Raw genomic sequence first — 13,424 nt, 5'->3', positions numbered from 1 at the left:
TCCTGAGTTTGAGTTTGGATGTGTGACCCTAAGTAAATCACTTAATTTCTCTGTTTTGCCTGTTTCCTCCTTCTGTAAAATGGGTATGCCTCAGTTTCCTCCTTCTGTAAAAGGGGTATTGTTATTATGACTAAATAAGGTACTGAATGAGTAAAGAGCCTACAAAATTTCCTGACATAAAGCCCACAGGAAATGCTTAGTGTTTTTATTGAAACATGAAAGTTTGCTGAGGAAGGCATGGAGGTCCATGAACTAAATGACAGCTGGATGTTCCGCAGTCATTTGGTAAAGCCAGAACCAAACAACCACGTTTCAAGTCCATTTATCTTTTTTTTTTTTTTAAGTTTATTTATTTATTTTGAGATAGAGCACAAGCAGGTAAGGGGCAGAGAGGAGAGACAGAATCCCAAGTAGGCTCCCTGCCATCAGCGCAAAGACTGAGGTGGGGCTCAAACCCAAGAACCTGGAGATCGTGACCTGAGCTGAAATCAAGAGTCAGATGCTTAACAGACTGAGCCACCCAGGCGCCCATTAAGTCCACTTATGAGAAAGTTCTCCCCACTGTGCCAAGCTGCCTGCTCATCTCTTTATACATACTTTCTAAAACTACTTACAAGAAGAAAAAGATGTGCGGTTCGCTTGCAAAGGCTTTTGGAAAATGCAGGATTCTCATCTGCTGGCTGGAAATGAGAAAACCTTGAACCGTGCTACACAAAGCAGTTACTATAAGTTCCCTAACCCTGAGTTTAGCAGACATGGAAAATTTTGCTCTTGAGCATTTGCGAGCACACAGATCAGGGAAACGGGAATCCAAGCAGCAATCCTTGAGGTGTCTTCAGGATGAAGATGATATTCAGAGTCACGGAGTGCTTCACTTCCTCCTCCGGTCTCACCTCCCTCGGCTCCATGCTTTCCCCACAGCTGGTGCTGGAAACCGCGAATGGCTCGCTAGCGCGGGCGGGGGCGGCCCAGGGGCCAGAGCCGGAGGCGGCGGAGATGAGGCGAGGCTAGGCAGCAAGCGCCAGTGCAGAGCTCAGCCTCGAACACAGTTTTCCTCCTGGACCTGTCAAGTCAGACCTCACGTGTACACCGGGAGAATCTACCGAAGGCTACCTAACCAGCCGCGGCCTCTGAGCGCTGCGCTGATGTGCCAGGAGCGGAAGGTGAGTCACCCTGTCCTCCTCCCCGCCCCCACCCCGTGTCCAACAGGTGGGCTGGGGCTCGACTCCAAGGGGCCCAGTGGGTACACCTCTGGTCTCACCTGGGCAAGGCGCTCGGCTGCTCCCTTCACCCAGCCGTCGGTACTATCTAAACTCCTGCCCCAGCCCACGCCTGTTCTATTCCTTGTCTTTCTGCCTTCCCTTTCTCCTAAAATGAGAGCTCCGCTGTGCGCCGGGGAACGCGCCCAGAACGCCCGCTCTCCGGGAAACTTCTTCGGGCAGAAATGGCTAAACCGAAGGGCGCAAAGTGCCTCGATACGAGGCAATGGTGACCCCTAGTTCTTAGCGACTCACTGGGACTTCAGTTAAAAGTCATCATCAATTTCTCAACCAGCAGGTCAGAAACAGACGGAGGGAGAAGAAAATGGAGCGCGAGTGACAATCAGACTAGGATGAGAATGAATGGGAGCAGATGATGCGGCCCCCTCGCCCGGCGCCCCCTCCCCCACGTGCTCATACCCCCAGCGGCTACTCCCGGGGAGGCCTGTGAAGCCGCCGCAGTAAAAGGAGACTGAGGAATATATATCCTCAAGTTGGAAAGGACTCTGACCCGGTTACCACTTCCTCGGCTTTCTGAACTTTTCCTCTCGGTCTCCTGGGCTGGAGTGAGTCTTGCCATCCCCCTGGCGTGCGTTCGTTCCCCTAAGAGGCATCCTGTCCTCCTCCTCCACTCTAGACCCGCCACCTCCCCCTGCACGCCCGCTCCACCCCCTAAGTAACGAGGCTTTGAATACGTACACATCCCGGGCTAGGAATCTCCCTCGCAGATTTAGCGGGGGCTGAGGGCGTAAGTCCCGGAAGGTGTGCCCTGGGGCTGTCCCTGGCTGGGACCGCTTCTGAGCACTCGCCCGGGCGCGACCCCTTCCCCTCCCCGCAGACTGGGCGCGCCGGGCTCGTGCGCTGCTGTCGCGCACTCGCCGCGCCCTAGCGGCCAGAGGGGGAACGAGCGCAGGGGTGCGCGGGTGGGAGGCACCCCCCTCGGGAACCAGGGAAATCCCGGCCGCCGCCAGGGGCCGTGCCACCACCCTCGCCCGACCGAGGCTTCCGGCGCGCCCCCAACTTTGTGGCGCCCTCAGGCAGCGGCGGCGGGGATGGAGCTGCCTTCCCGAGGGCGGGCGCCGCTGGACTCGTCGCTGGACAGCTGCTCCCTGACCTCGTTGGAGTCCAGCGTTTTCTGCAGCGAGGGCGAAGGGGAGCCCCTGGCGCTCGGGGACTGCTTCACGGTCAACGTGGGCGGCAGCCGCTTCGTGCTCTCGCAGCAGGCACTGTCCTGCTTCCCGCACACGCGCCTGGGCAAGCTGGCCGTGGTGGTGGCCTCGTGCCGCCGCCGCGGGGCCCTGGCCGCCGTGCCCAGCCCCCTGGAGCTCTGCGACGATGCCAACCCCGTGGACAACGAGTACTTCTTCGACCGCAGTTCGCAGGCATTCCGCTACGTCTTGCACTACTACCGCACCGGCCGCCTGCACGTCATGGAGCAGCTGTGCGCGCTCTCCTTCCTTCAGGAGATCCAATACTGGGGCATCGACGAGCTCAGCATCGACTCCTGCTGCAGGGACAGGTACCCGGGAGGCGTGCGGTGGCCGGGCTGGGAGGCGGGCGCAGTGGAGAGAGGGCGGCAGAGATAAGATGTGAGGCTTCGGAATCCTCGCGGAACGCAGGCCTAAAAAACACCTGAGGCCACTTCTGAGCTGAAAGGTGGGGTGGCGGTGGGTCCGGAAAGTGTCAAAGCCAGCTTTCGATTGGAACTTTTTAAACCTCCTCCTTTTTTGGATAAATGCGTGCCAATTCGTTTTTAAGACAAAGGAGGTCAGGCCTGCAATAAATACTTGATGATTGAATAAGTGAGTTAGAAAAGCTATGATCCAGAAGATGCATGTATAGGGATGTAGGTTTCAGTAGGGAGCATTATCATTTACCACTGAGAACCCTTAACTTGAGACTTGGGTGGAGTACTGCTTTAAATACAGAAGATAGAAACTTGGTTCCTTGACTGTGAATGTTTCTGGGACTTTGATGACGACTTTCCTTTTATCTTGCTATTGGTACCATTTCTTCATGAATACCTTTACATCACACACACAAAAAGGTTCCATAGGACAAACTTCTGTTCTTGTTACAAGAAAAATGGGTAATAAAATGCACTAAAGTAGACTTGCTATGTATAAATCCTTTTGTATAAACTTCTAACAAGAAAGTACCATTTTAAAAATAATAATCTTAAATGAGAACTTTGGGGTACTGTGGGCAGGAGACAGCCCAGGTAAAATATGAATGGACATTATCTGCATTTTACTGAAATAAAAAAGCATGACCTCTCTGCTAAGTTTAATCTTTTATTTTGGGGGGGGGGGTTTGTTTTTTTTTTTTTTTACTTCTGTACTTTTAAAAAGTTAGACTAATCACCAAGTTGTTTTTTCTAAAAGATACTTCAGAAGGAAGGAGCTGAGTGAAACGTTAGACTTTAAGAAGGACACAGAAGACCAGGAGAGTCAACATGAGAGCGAACAGGACTTCTCACAAGGACCTTGTCCCACTGTCCGCCAGAAGCTCTGGAACATCCTGGAGAAACCTGGATCTTCCACAGCTGCTCGAATCTTTGGGGTCATCTCCATCATCTTTGTGGTGGTGTCCATCGTCAACATGGCCCTGATGTCAGCTGAATTAAGCTGGCTGGACCTGCAGCTGCTGGAAATCCTGGAGTATGTGTGTATCAGCTGGTTCACTGGCGAGTTCATCCTGCGCCTCCTGTGCGTGCGGGCCAGGTGCCGCTTCCTGAGGAAGGTGCCGAACATCATAGACCTCCTTGCCATCTTGCCCTTCTACATCACTCTTCTGGTAGAGAGCCTGAGTGGGAGCCAGACTACACAGGAGCTGGAAAATGTGGGGCGCATTGTGCAGGTCTTGAGGCTGCTCAGGGCTCTACGCATGCTAAAGCTGGGCAGACATTCCACAGGTATTCAAATTTCAGTGATGCTTTTTAATTTGCCATTGTTTGTAAACATTAGTGCTTGACTGTAGCCCCAGGGAAGTGACTCTGAACTGATACTCAAAATTACCAACTCCCATACTTTACCCAACCAAAATGGTGCTGGGAAGTTGTTATCACAAGTATAAAGAAGATGCCGCCCACACTCCTTCTCTCCATATGACATGTAAGAAACAATTTGACCACTTGTTAACCTCAATTTATTTCAACCGGCTGCTCAGAAGATGTACAAAAATTAAAGACACTCGGCCTCAAGAAAGTTCTAGATAATATATGTATAAACAGCACATTAAAAGAGATGCAGAAATTATTCATGATACATAAGGACATAAGCCAGTTTCTCTTCTGTGTCCAAGGAAGGGCTTACCACACACATTCCTTGGCAAAAAAAAAAAAAAAAGTCAGTCTTGCAATGCTTTCTCTGGCCATGCAGAAAGTGAGATGACCAGGCACTGTTGGCCGCCCCATAATTTTTGACAAAGCAATGGAAATATTTGCTTTGGAAGAAAGCAGAAGATACTAATTATTAAATGCTTTGTCTAGTATCTAAGAATTTTCTTGTCCCTAAAGTGCAATGAATGAGAGAGATGGTAACAGAAATTCCTTAGCCTGTATCATATGAAGGCTTGAAAATCTAATGAACATTCCCCCTAGAAAAGTTCCCACACAACAACAATTGTGCATGAAAGTTACAGACAATGTCAGGGGAAGTCACACAAATCCGTTAGAGATGATCCCTATTTCCCTGAGGGTGGCAATTTTCAGTGGCTGGTCCTATGGCTGTTGGGTGTTCTGGAGTATATATGTGTTCACTGATGTTAGATTTTAATGAAAATAAGAATAAGAATCCCTTGAACAGCTTGTTAGAAGGCAAATTCTGATCTCCAATCCATGAGGAGTCAGATTTTAATATTTGGGGTTGGATCGAGGAGCATACATTTTAACAAGCTTACAAGTGATTTTGATGGACCATACATTAAGAAACACTCCAGTAGGATGCCATGTTAATATGATACATATTAATACAATACACATGAATACAAATAATTTAGCTATTTCCACCTTATTCCCCCAGATGTGTGCCTGGTTGGTCACCTCAAAGAAGTTTGTGGTGGTTGTCACTTCCTATTAATATAGGGAGAAATTAACCTCAAATATGTTTTTCCCCCACATCTCTGAGGTAATTAGGACTTATTCGAACATAATTTTGGTAGTGTATTTTCCTAGCTAGTCTCCCATACCAGCGATGTGATAATGGGGTTTCCAACAACTTTTAGAAGTACCACTCTTTGTTTTCTGACACACATAATAGGATGCTTTCTTCTAGTATTTATAAACTCTTCACAGGATTCAATTTAAAAACACCCAGTAAAGACTACATTTGCTCCTAAAAGAAAAGAAAAAGAAAATAATAGTAATTTCCACAATGTCACGTCTTCAAAGGTTTTTTTCAGTTCCAAAGCAGTACAAAGTATTAATAAAGACTTAATTTATTGAAAGGATATGAATGCTTCCACAAATATTTGACAATTTTATCTTAAATATTAAATTTAGCAAAATGTAGATGTAGGTGACATATTTCCCCATGTATTAAACTATAAATATAAGTTGAGAGGTATTATAGAATAACAGGAGGACCAGAGAGCCTAAGTTTAAATCCTGGCTCAGTAACTTTGTACTATTTATGCTACTTCTCTGTGCCTCAATCTTCTCGTCTGTAAAATTGCCTAATAATTACATCAGTCTCCTATTGTTTTTTGAGGATTATCTGAGTTAATAGATGTAATGTGCAGAAATTCAGACAGCTTTGTTTTTCTTTACAAAATTATTTAGAACATTTCATCTTGAAATGAAAACAGTCTCCTCACTGTGGTTTTTCTCAAATGTGGTCAGTTTATTTCAGAAATACAATTCAATGCAGACACATCAAGGCCAGTTTTCTAAAAGGTATTCTAAAGATATTCTTTAAAAAATCTTCTTTTGAAGTTAAACGTCAAAATTAATATTCCTCAATCTTTAAAAATACTTGGTACATAATTTAAGAACATCTCAAAGTTTTAAGAACAAAATTTAAAAATAATGAGAGCACAAATGGTATTTTAATGAATTTTAAATAGTCTCTAGTGAATAAAATTAAAATAATTCTAGGAGATATTACTTCGACCTTCAGAGACAGTATCATTTTGACTTCAGACTGATATGACTTCAAAACGTGGATATGCTTTTAGCAGTGTTCAGGAACTCTAGTTGTCAGGGGAGATACCTTATTCAAATTGTAATCCCATTATGGGCTCAACTGACTCTCCTTAGGGGCTGAGTCTCTCTAGAGATGGGATTGGATTCTCTTGGGTGTGTCTCCCAGGGGTTCCATATGTCCTCAGAATAGTAATAGGGAACACACCACTGCCTCACAGTGAATGAATTTTCTAGTAGCTTCAGTCCCCCATACCTTTCTGCAGTGAAAGGAATAATCTGTATGCTAGTCTATCTCCTTACAGGAAAGCGGAAATTCTATGTACTCAAGGGAAATGTTTCCCCACGGCTTTGGTATTAAGGGTGCACATTTCAGTGGGTGTCATGGGAGTTCAGGGCATGGTAAACCGTTAAGAATGTCCCATGAATGCATATGATGTTCTCACGTCAGCTTGGTCACTGATGCCTCACTCACTTTATTCTCATGGAGGACATCCTTTACCCCTTCTGGCTTTCAGATAACAATACCCTGATTATGTTCAACTTCATTAGGAGGGTGAGTAAAGCAGACACATCAAATGTAAAGAGACGGCATAAAACCAGCATCAGAAAAGTGTGCCAAAGCAATACATTGAAATGCACGTCTGCCAAGTGAGCCCTCCACTTGCGATGCTGCAAAGGCCTCCCATTTTGTGGATTAACATATAATTTCCATCATACATTCACTGCCTGCTTTTTAGTCTCATCTGTCACTTTTTTTGGTATAAATAGTAGGTGTTTAGTAAATATTTCTTTCTATCTTTTTTCAATCTGGCCCCACCAACTAGACTATGAGCTCCCTGAAGAAAAAGATAATGATTTCTCATCTCTATCCCCAGAACCACTGCCCAATGATGCAGACATATTAGATGTGAAATGCACATTTGTGGGTGGATAGTCAGAAAGGAGAGGGAAGGGAGGAAAGCGGAGGGGTGGGGGAGGGAAGAGGTGCCCAGGGACTGACAGCAGTTGTTCTCTTACAGGATTACGCTCACTCGGGATGACAATCACCCAGTGTTATGAAGAAGTCGGCCTACTGCTCCTCTTTTTGTCTGTGGGAATTTCTATATTTTCAACTGTGGAATATTTTGCTGAGCAGAGTATTCCTGACACAACCTTCACAAGTGTCCCTTGTGCATGGTGGTGGGCCACAACATCCATGACTACTGTGGGATACGGGGACATTAGACCAGACACCACCACAGGCAAAATCGTGGCCTTCATGTGCATATTATCAGGAATCCTTGTCTTGGCCTTGCCTATCGCTATTATTAACGACCGCTTCTCCGCTTGCTATTTCACCTTAAAGCTCAAGGAAGCAGCTGTTAGACAGCGCGAAGCTCTGAAGAAGCTTACCAAGAATATAGCCACTGACTCATACATCAGTGTGAACCTGAGAGATGTCTATGCCCGGAGTATCATGGAGATGCTTCGGTTAAAAGGCAGAGAAAGGGCAAGTACTAGGAGCAGTGGAGGAGATGATTTCTGGTTTTGAAGCCACTTTCAGTTTATTTACAAAAGCTTGTGTACAACTAACTCAACTGATAAAGCCTTGATATGGATGTCTATGTACTGTTGAAGAGTCTCTTTTGAGTATACCACCTGTGTTAGTTTTTGCTGATATTTTGCTTGGTCTGCTAGAATAGTTCACGTCCCCCAAATCGAGTGCACATTGTTTCGACACAGTTGAGTCACAAAAAATCGTCATTTAACATAACCCAATACAAGTAGGCCAAATGTCTGAATTGTCAAATATAATAGTGCAATACATCCAACAAAGTTAAAAGTTTTATGCATCACTAATTTTAAGGTTTTTTGCACCACTAATGTAAAAGAATGGGAGTTAAGCTACACGGCCCAGAGAAAAGGTAAGTGAACATTGAAGAACATACTGGACATTCTTCAAGTAAATAAATCACTCCTTCCTCCATCGGTTAAAGTTGTTACATACACCAATTAGCTTTGCAAGCGCAAATCCCGATTTGATAGCCACAGATGGTGTCTTCCCTCTGGTGCAAACCACTCATCACAGAGGGACTAACTTCTGATTTCAGTCATTACTGTTGGAGGTGGGAATCCCCAGGCTGCTTAGCCACCGACAGAACAGGGGCTTCAAGAACTGTACATTCTCATCGCCTCCACGGAGTGCAGTAGTGTAGCCTAAAGCAGGTGTCTCTTGTACCCCTTGGAAATTAGATGGTCTTTAAAAATCTCTTTATTGATGTAGTGTTCAAATTATGTCTTTAAAATCACGAATGTGTAAAGGTGAAGTAGTGAACATCCTAAAAATATACACTAAAAGTTTTAAATAGTCTTATTTCATAAAATGAAAATGATATGTTGAATGATATCACTGGATGAACTTGAAAATCTTTTATTTGTTAACAAAAATCTTATAGATAGCTTTCTGGCTTTTGGGGTAAATAGCAAATGTTCCAACTTTGCACGCATTTGACAGCATTTGACGGTCATTTGTGATAATGATAAAATTCCTAGACATTCTGTTATATGATTAAAACCAAAAGTTCTAAACCTAAGAATTAGTTGATGATTCCCAATATTCTAGTAAATGAGTTTTTAAAAACTAAGAGTGATATGGAGTGTCACTTTAATACCTGCCTTCTCAGTGGGTGTAATAGTGTCCCAAAGGGATGAAATTGGTTCTTAGGGGGGGAAAAAAATCAGTCCTTTTATTCAGAAAACACATACATATACGCAACACATAAACAGATATAGAGTATACCTATGGTATTAAAATTTCATGGAGTGGAAAATTAGAGAAAAAAATGCCTAAGAGGCTCCTTGCCTGGGTTGGGTGGTGATAAGAAATACATATTGAGAAATACTGCTTTAATATATGGCTATACCATATTTCATCAATTCTAGTTAAAACACTTTATTATATTATGAACCACGAAAACAAAAGGGATGGAGTGAAGGAGAGGGGTAGGGACAGAAGGGAGGAAGGACAGAGAAAGGAAGGAGGATATAAGGAAGGAAGGAAGGGAGGGAGGAAGGGAGGAAGGGAGGGAGGGAAAGAGGAAGAAGAGGGAGGAAGAAAGGAAGGAAAGAAGAGAGAACCCAGTCAATTATAAGATGCCATTGATTATAAAATCCGTCCAGATTTTGGATAAGTAAGGTTTTAAATATGCATCTTAAATCAATAAAATATCATATATATTACCTCTGGTGTTTGGTGTTTAAGCTCTGAAAACATTTTCAGTGGTGTCATGAGCTTTAGGTTGTATGTTAAAATATTTTAATCCACTTGGCCTGTTTTCACTTCTCCCAAATATCGTGAAAGATGTAGGAGATATGAATGGTAATAAAGTAAATATTTTCCCTCTTACACAATGCACAGGTGCTGGAAGATAGCATAGGGTCACTAATTCTAGTATAAATCCCACCCATAATCTGAAGGGGAGATAAGACACAGAAGCCAAACTTACTGTGGCTTCTCTAGAACTCTCCCCATTAAGAATAGTTGCTCTGATCTAGGACTGTGCTCTATGCCCAAGATGTATTATGTCATTAATCCCAAAATATCCCTATTAAACAATTACTGTTATCCTGCTTTAAGTATTACATTTATTTATTCAACAAATACTTATTTAGGACCCATTTGTGCGCTGGGCACTAGGGATTCTTAAAGCAGACAAAGTCCTACTCTCTTGTAATTAATATTCTATTTAACAGTGTGAGGGGAACACAGATGATGAAATGGAGTCATAGGAGGGTGAAGTAACCTGGCTAAATTCACACACCCCATACACAGGTGACAGAGCCAGGAATGAATACTAATCTGCTGAACCCTGAAAATGATACTCCCAAAAGTCATATTATAGATTTCATTATTCCCACACAGTTGTGGATAAGGATTCACTTTGTAGGCAGGCAAGTCAATTTCTTGTGTATGGAGAGGTTTACTATGCCTTAAGAAAAATTTCAGTTTATTCTCAGAGGTAGAATGTTGATCATAAGGAAAGGTCATTGTCATGCCTTAGAGTCATTATAAGACAAGAAAAATACTATCTTTAGAATAATTAGTAGCTATAAAACAAAAAATAAGAAAAATGAAAAAACTATATGTATTCTATATAGATTTTTTTTTCTACCACCAAAGACTCTAAGCATGTTCTTCACAAATCTGGTGTGTTAGTAGTATATATTTTGTCAAGATGTGGACATTTCAAAAGAAATTTTAAATACCACTGCTTAGTCACCTTTGCTGTTATATAAAATATCAGTGTACTTATTCAGCAATGTACATATAAGCAAACCAAATTTAATTTAAGTAACATATGAAGTATCTGTTAATTCTATATCCCATCGTTTAAAAAAACTTTTGATATTTTTCAGAAATGTAAGACTTATTGCTATAAAACAATATATTTAATTTGTTTGGAAATATCAATAATGGAATTATTGGCTCTCTTTAAGCTATTTAGACAACACTAATTAAAAACATTTGTGTGCACAGAGGTAATGCTTGAGTACCTAAAAGAGCAATTTTAAGAAATCACTGTGGTATCTCTAGCAGAACTGGCGTGATGTTCGTGTTTTACTGGGTTTTTTCCTATATATACAAGGAATTGTTGCATTTGTCATTTTAATACAAAGTAATATTAAGTATAATGAATTAGATGCACAAAGAAGTTAACTGAGGTAGAAATCTTAGTATTGTGTTTCATTGTGGAGTTCCTACTATTAAAATCTTTTGACTAAGCCCTTGCAGAGAATATATATGCTGGCCCAAGTTATCCGAGCAAAATATTATCATAGGGTAAGATTAATGCTTCGACAAACATTTCCACTGAAACATTTTGTTAACATGAAAAGCCTGCTCTTTTGAAATATTAGCCATTAATATCTCTGTCTTATCAGTCCTTCAATTCTGGCCCAAGATACCGTTTGGCAAATGACATGTTTTACTGCTTCCCTTGGTGATTTTCCTTCACAAAGCACCACCACTCCCAACATTGCTCCAAGCCATGCTGATACATGAAATAAAAATGTAAAGGTGCCTGGGTGGCTCAGTCAGTTAAGCATCTGACTCTTGATTTTGGCTCAGGTCATGGTCGCATGGTTCCTGAGATTGAGCCCCGCATTGGGCTCTGTGCTGACAGCATGGAACTTGCTTGGGATTCTCTCTCTCCCTCTCTCTGCCCCTACCCTGCTGGCGCACACTCTTTCTCTCAAAATAAATAAACCTTAAAAAAACGTCACATAAGGAGAGTTTTACTCATAAACTCTGCAGGTAATTGCTTACATGATGTCTTTAGGGTTAATGGGAAACCTGAATACTCACCATCTCCATGTCCTCACTTGCCTTATATTAGAATCACTCCCTTGCCTACCCCCTCAACTCCATTGCCCCCCTCTTCCTTCTTGGTATTCAATCAGTAAGACCCAAAGCCTAATTAAATCCAGTCCAGTGCCTACTTGTGCCTGCCTCCGCAGAGCTGATCATGAGTACAGAAAAAACCAATGTATGCAGACTGCTCTCATTTTACATTCTTGCCTACAACCCCAAATGGGTTCTTAATGCTGCTAGGCAATCATACTGCAATTCCTGAATGTATTCACTCTCTCTAGATAAATATAGACCTCTAACACCTCCTTTTCATTCCACTTTCACTGAGAAAATAGAATCACATTTTCCACAAGGGCCGACACCCACATTTATCCACCTACCTCCACCTGTGCCTATTCACTCTGCCTTTCCTCCTATTATGTGAATTGAACTGTCCATCCTACCCCTCCTCTCCAACTCTAGGACATTGCTTCAGGAAGCCTTCCCCCTCTCCCTATTACACCATCACTTTTCCCCCTTGCTAGGGGATCATTTCTATTAACACCAAAACATGATTAATTGTTCCCATCTTAAAAATAAAAACAAAAGCAAACAAATGAATTTTTAAAGCTCCTAGAACCTATATCACCCTCTAGGACACACCCCATTCCCTGGTCTCCTTTATGGCAAAACTCCTTGATAACATTTTCTATATTCACTTACTCCATTTCTATATTCACTGTTTTCCCTATTCTTTCTTGAAAATCCACTCAAATCAGCCTCCCATCTCTATGTATCCTAAAACTGTTCTTCTCAAGGTCAGCAATTACCCCAATCACTGATAAATTCAGTCATTGATTCTTAGAATTCATATTGCTTGATCCATCAGCAGCATTTTATAAGGTTATTGACTTGCTAGACACACTTTCTTCTCTTGACTTTCAGTCCACTGCACTCTCCTGATTTCCCTCTACCCCACTGCTCATTCATCTTTTCTGGTTGAGATGTTTAATCAGGATTTAATCCTCAGATCTATTCTCCTCTCTATTTACATTGCCCCATTCATAAACCCATCCTGTTTCATGGCTTAAGTATCATTGATAGTCAACTTCCAAATTTGTCTCCAGACTAGCCCTCCCCCCCACTTCCTGCATCTTCAGATCTTGGTATGCAACTGCCTGTTCAATATCTACACCTGAATATCCAATAAATATCTCATTATTACCACATCTAACTGCAAATTATTTATATTTTCTCCAAACTCTGTGTTAATTCCAATCCTCTGAGAAGCAGATGCCAAGACGAGTGATTATTGTAATACCAATTACATGTAAGACATTACCTGGGGAGGTGGAGGGGGAAGGCCTTGACGGATAAACGGGAGAAGTCTAGAGAAGATGGGAAGAACCTTCAGACCATGATGCAAATCTGACATCTGTAAAGAAAAAAGAGAGAAAAGGATTGAGTAAAAACAATCTCTGATAATAGCCCATTTCTGAGAAAATGTCAACCAAGTCGATGGAGAAGTAGCCCATCTCTTTCAGACATGGCACTGTACTCAGAGGACAACAGCTCAGGCTGTCAGTCAACTGTGCTCTGCTCAGGAGGAGAGCCGAACGATGGGTTTTTATGGCCACCAATGTCAAGCCCTGGAAACACCCAGGTCTGCTTCCCCACACAGGTTCAGAAGTAG

At 42.8% G+C, this 13,424-nt stretch overlaps 1 protein-coding gene across 2 annotated transcripts; it reads left to right on the top strand.

The window, feature by feature from the left end:
* The first annotated feature begins 784 nt into the window (after positions 1–784).
* On the top strand, positions 785–11,483 carry KCNV1 (potassium voltage-gated channel modifier subfamily V member 1). Of its 2 annotated transcripts, none has more exons than XM_019467840.2 (4): positions 785–1,163; positions 1,558–2,778; positions 3,644–4,173; positions 7,422–11,483. In XM_019467840.2, exons 2-4 carry the CDS (start codon positions 2,312–2,314, stop codon positions 7,931–7,933), a joined length of 1,509 nt encoding a protein of 502 aa, XP_019323385.1. In that variant the 5' UTR covers positions 785–1,163; positions 1,558–2,311; the 3' UTR covers positions 7,934–11,483. The 2 variants fall into 2 exon arrangements, with proteins under 2 accessions (XP_019323385.1, XP_053752197.1); XM_053896222.1 differs by having other exon boundaries at positions 1,555–2,778.
* Positions 11,484–13,424: the final 1,941 nt, after the last annotated feature.

Source organism: Panthera pardus, unplaced genomic scaffold (genome assembly GCF_024362965.1).
Source record: "Panthera pardus isolate Hobbes unplaced genomic scaffold, ASM2436296v1 HiC_scaffold_7, whole genome shotgun sequence".
NCBI lineage: Eukaryota > Metazoa > Chordata > Mammalia > Carnivora > Felidae > Panthera > Panthera pardus.
This window is presented reverse-complemented; position numbering and strand designations above follow the sequence as displayed.

Excerpts from the sequence above, each read along its gene's own strand:
- KCNV1 (XM_019467840.2), top strand. The coding sequence starts at position 2,312 with ATGGAGCTGCCTTCCCGAGGGCGGGCGCCGCTGGACTCGTCGCTGGAC. Across the intron at positions 2,779-3,643 it reads GACTCCTGCTGCAGGGACAG|ATACTTCAGAAGGAAGGAGC; the intron begins GTACCCGGGAGG and ends TTTTTCTAAAAG. Across the intron at positions 4,174-7,421 it reads GCTGGGCAGACATTCCACAG|GATTACGCTCACTCGGGATG; the intron begins GTATTCAAATTT and ends GTTCTCTTACAG.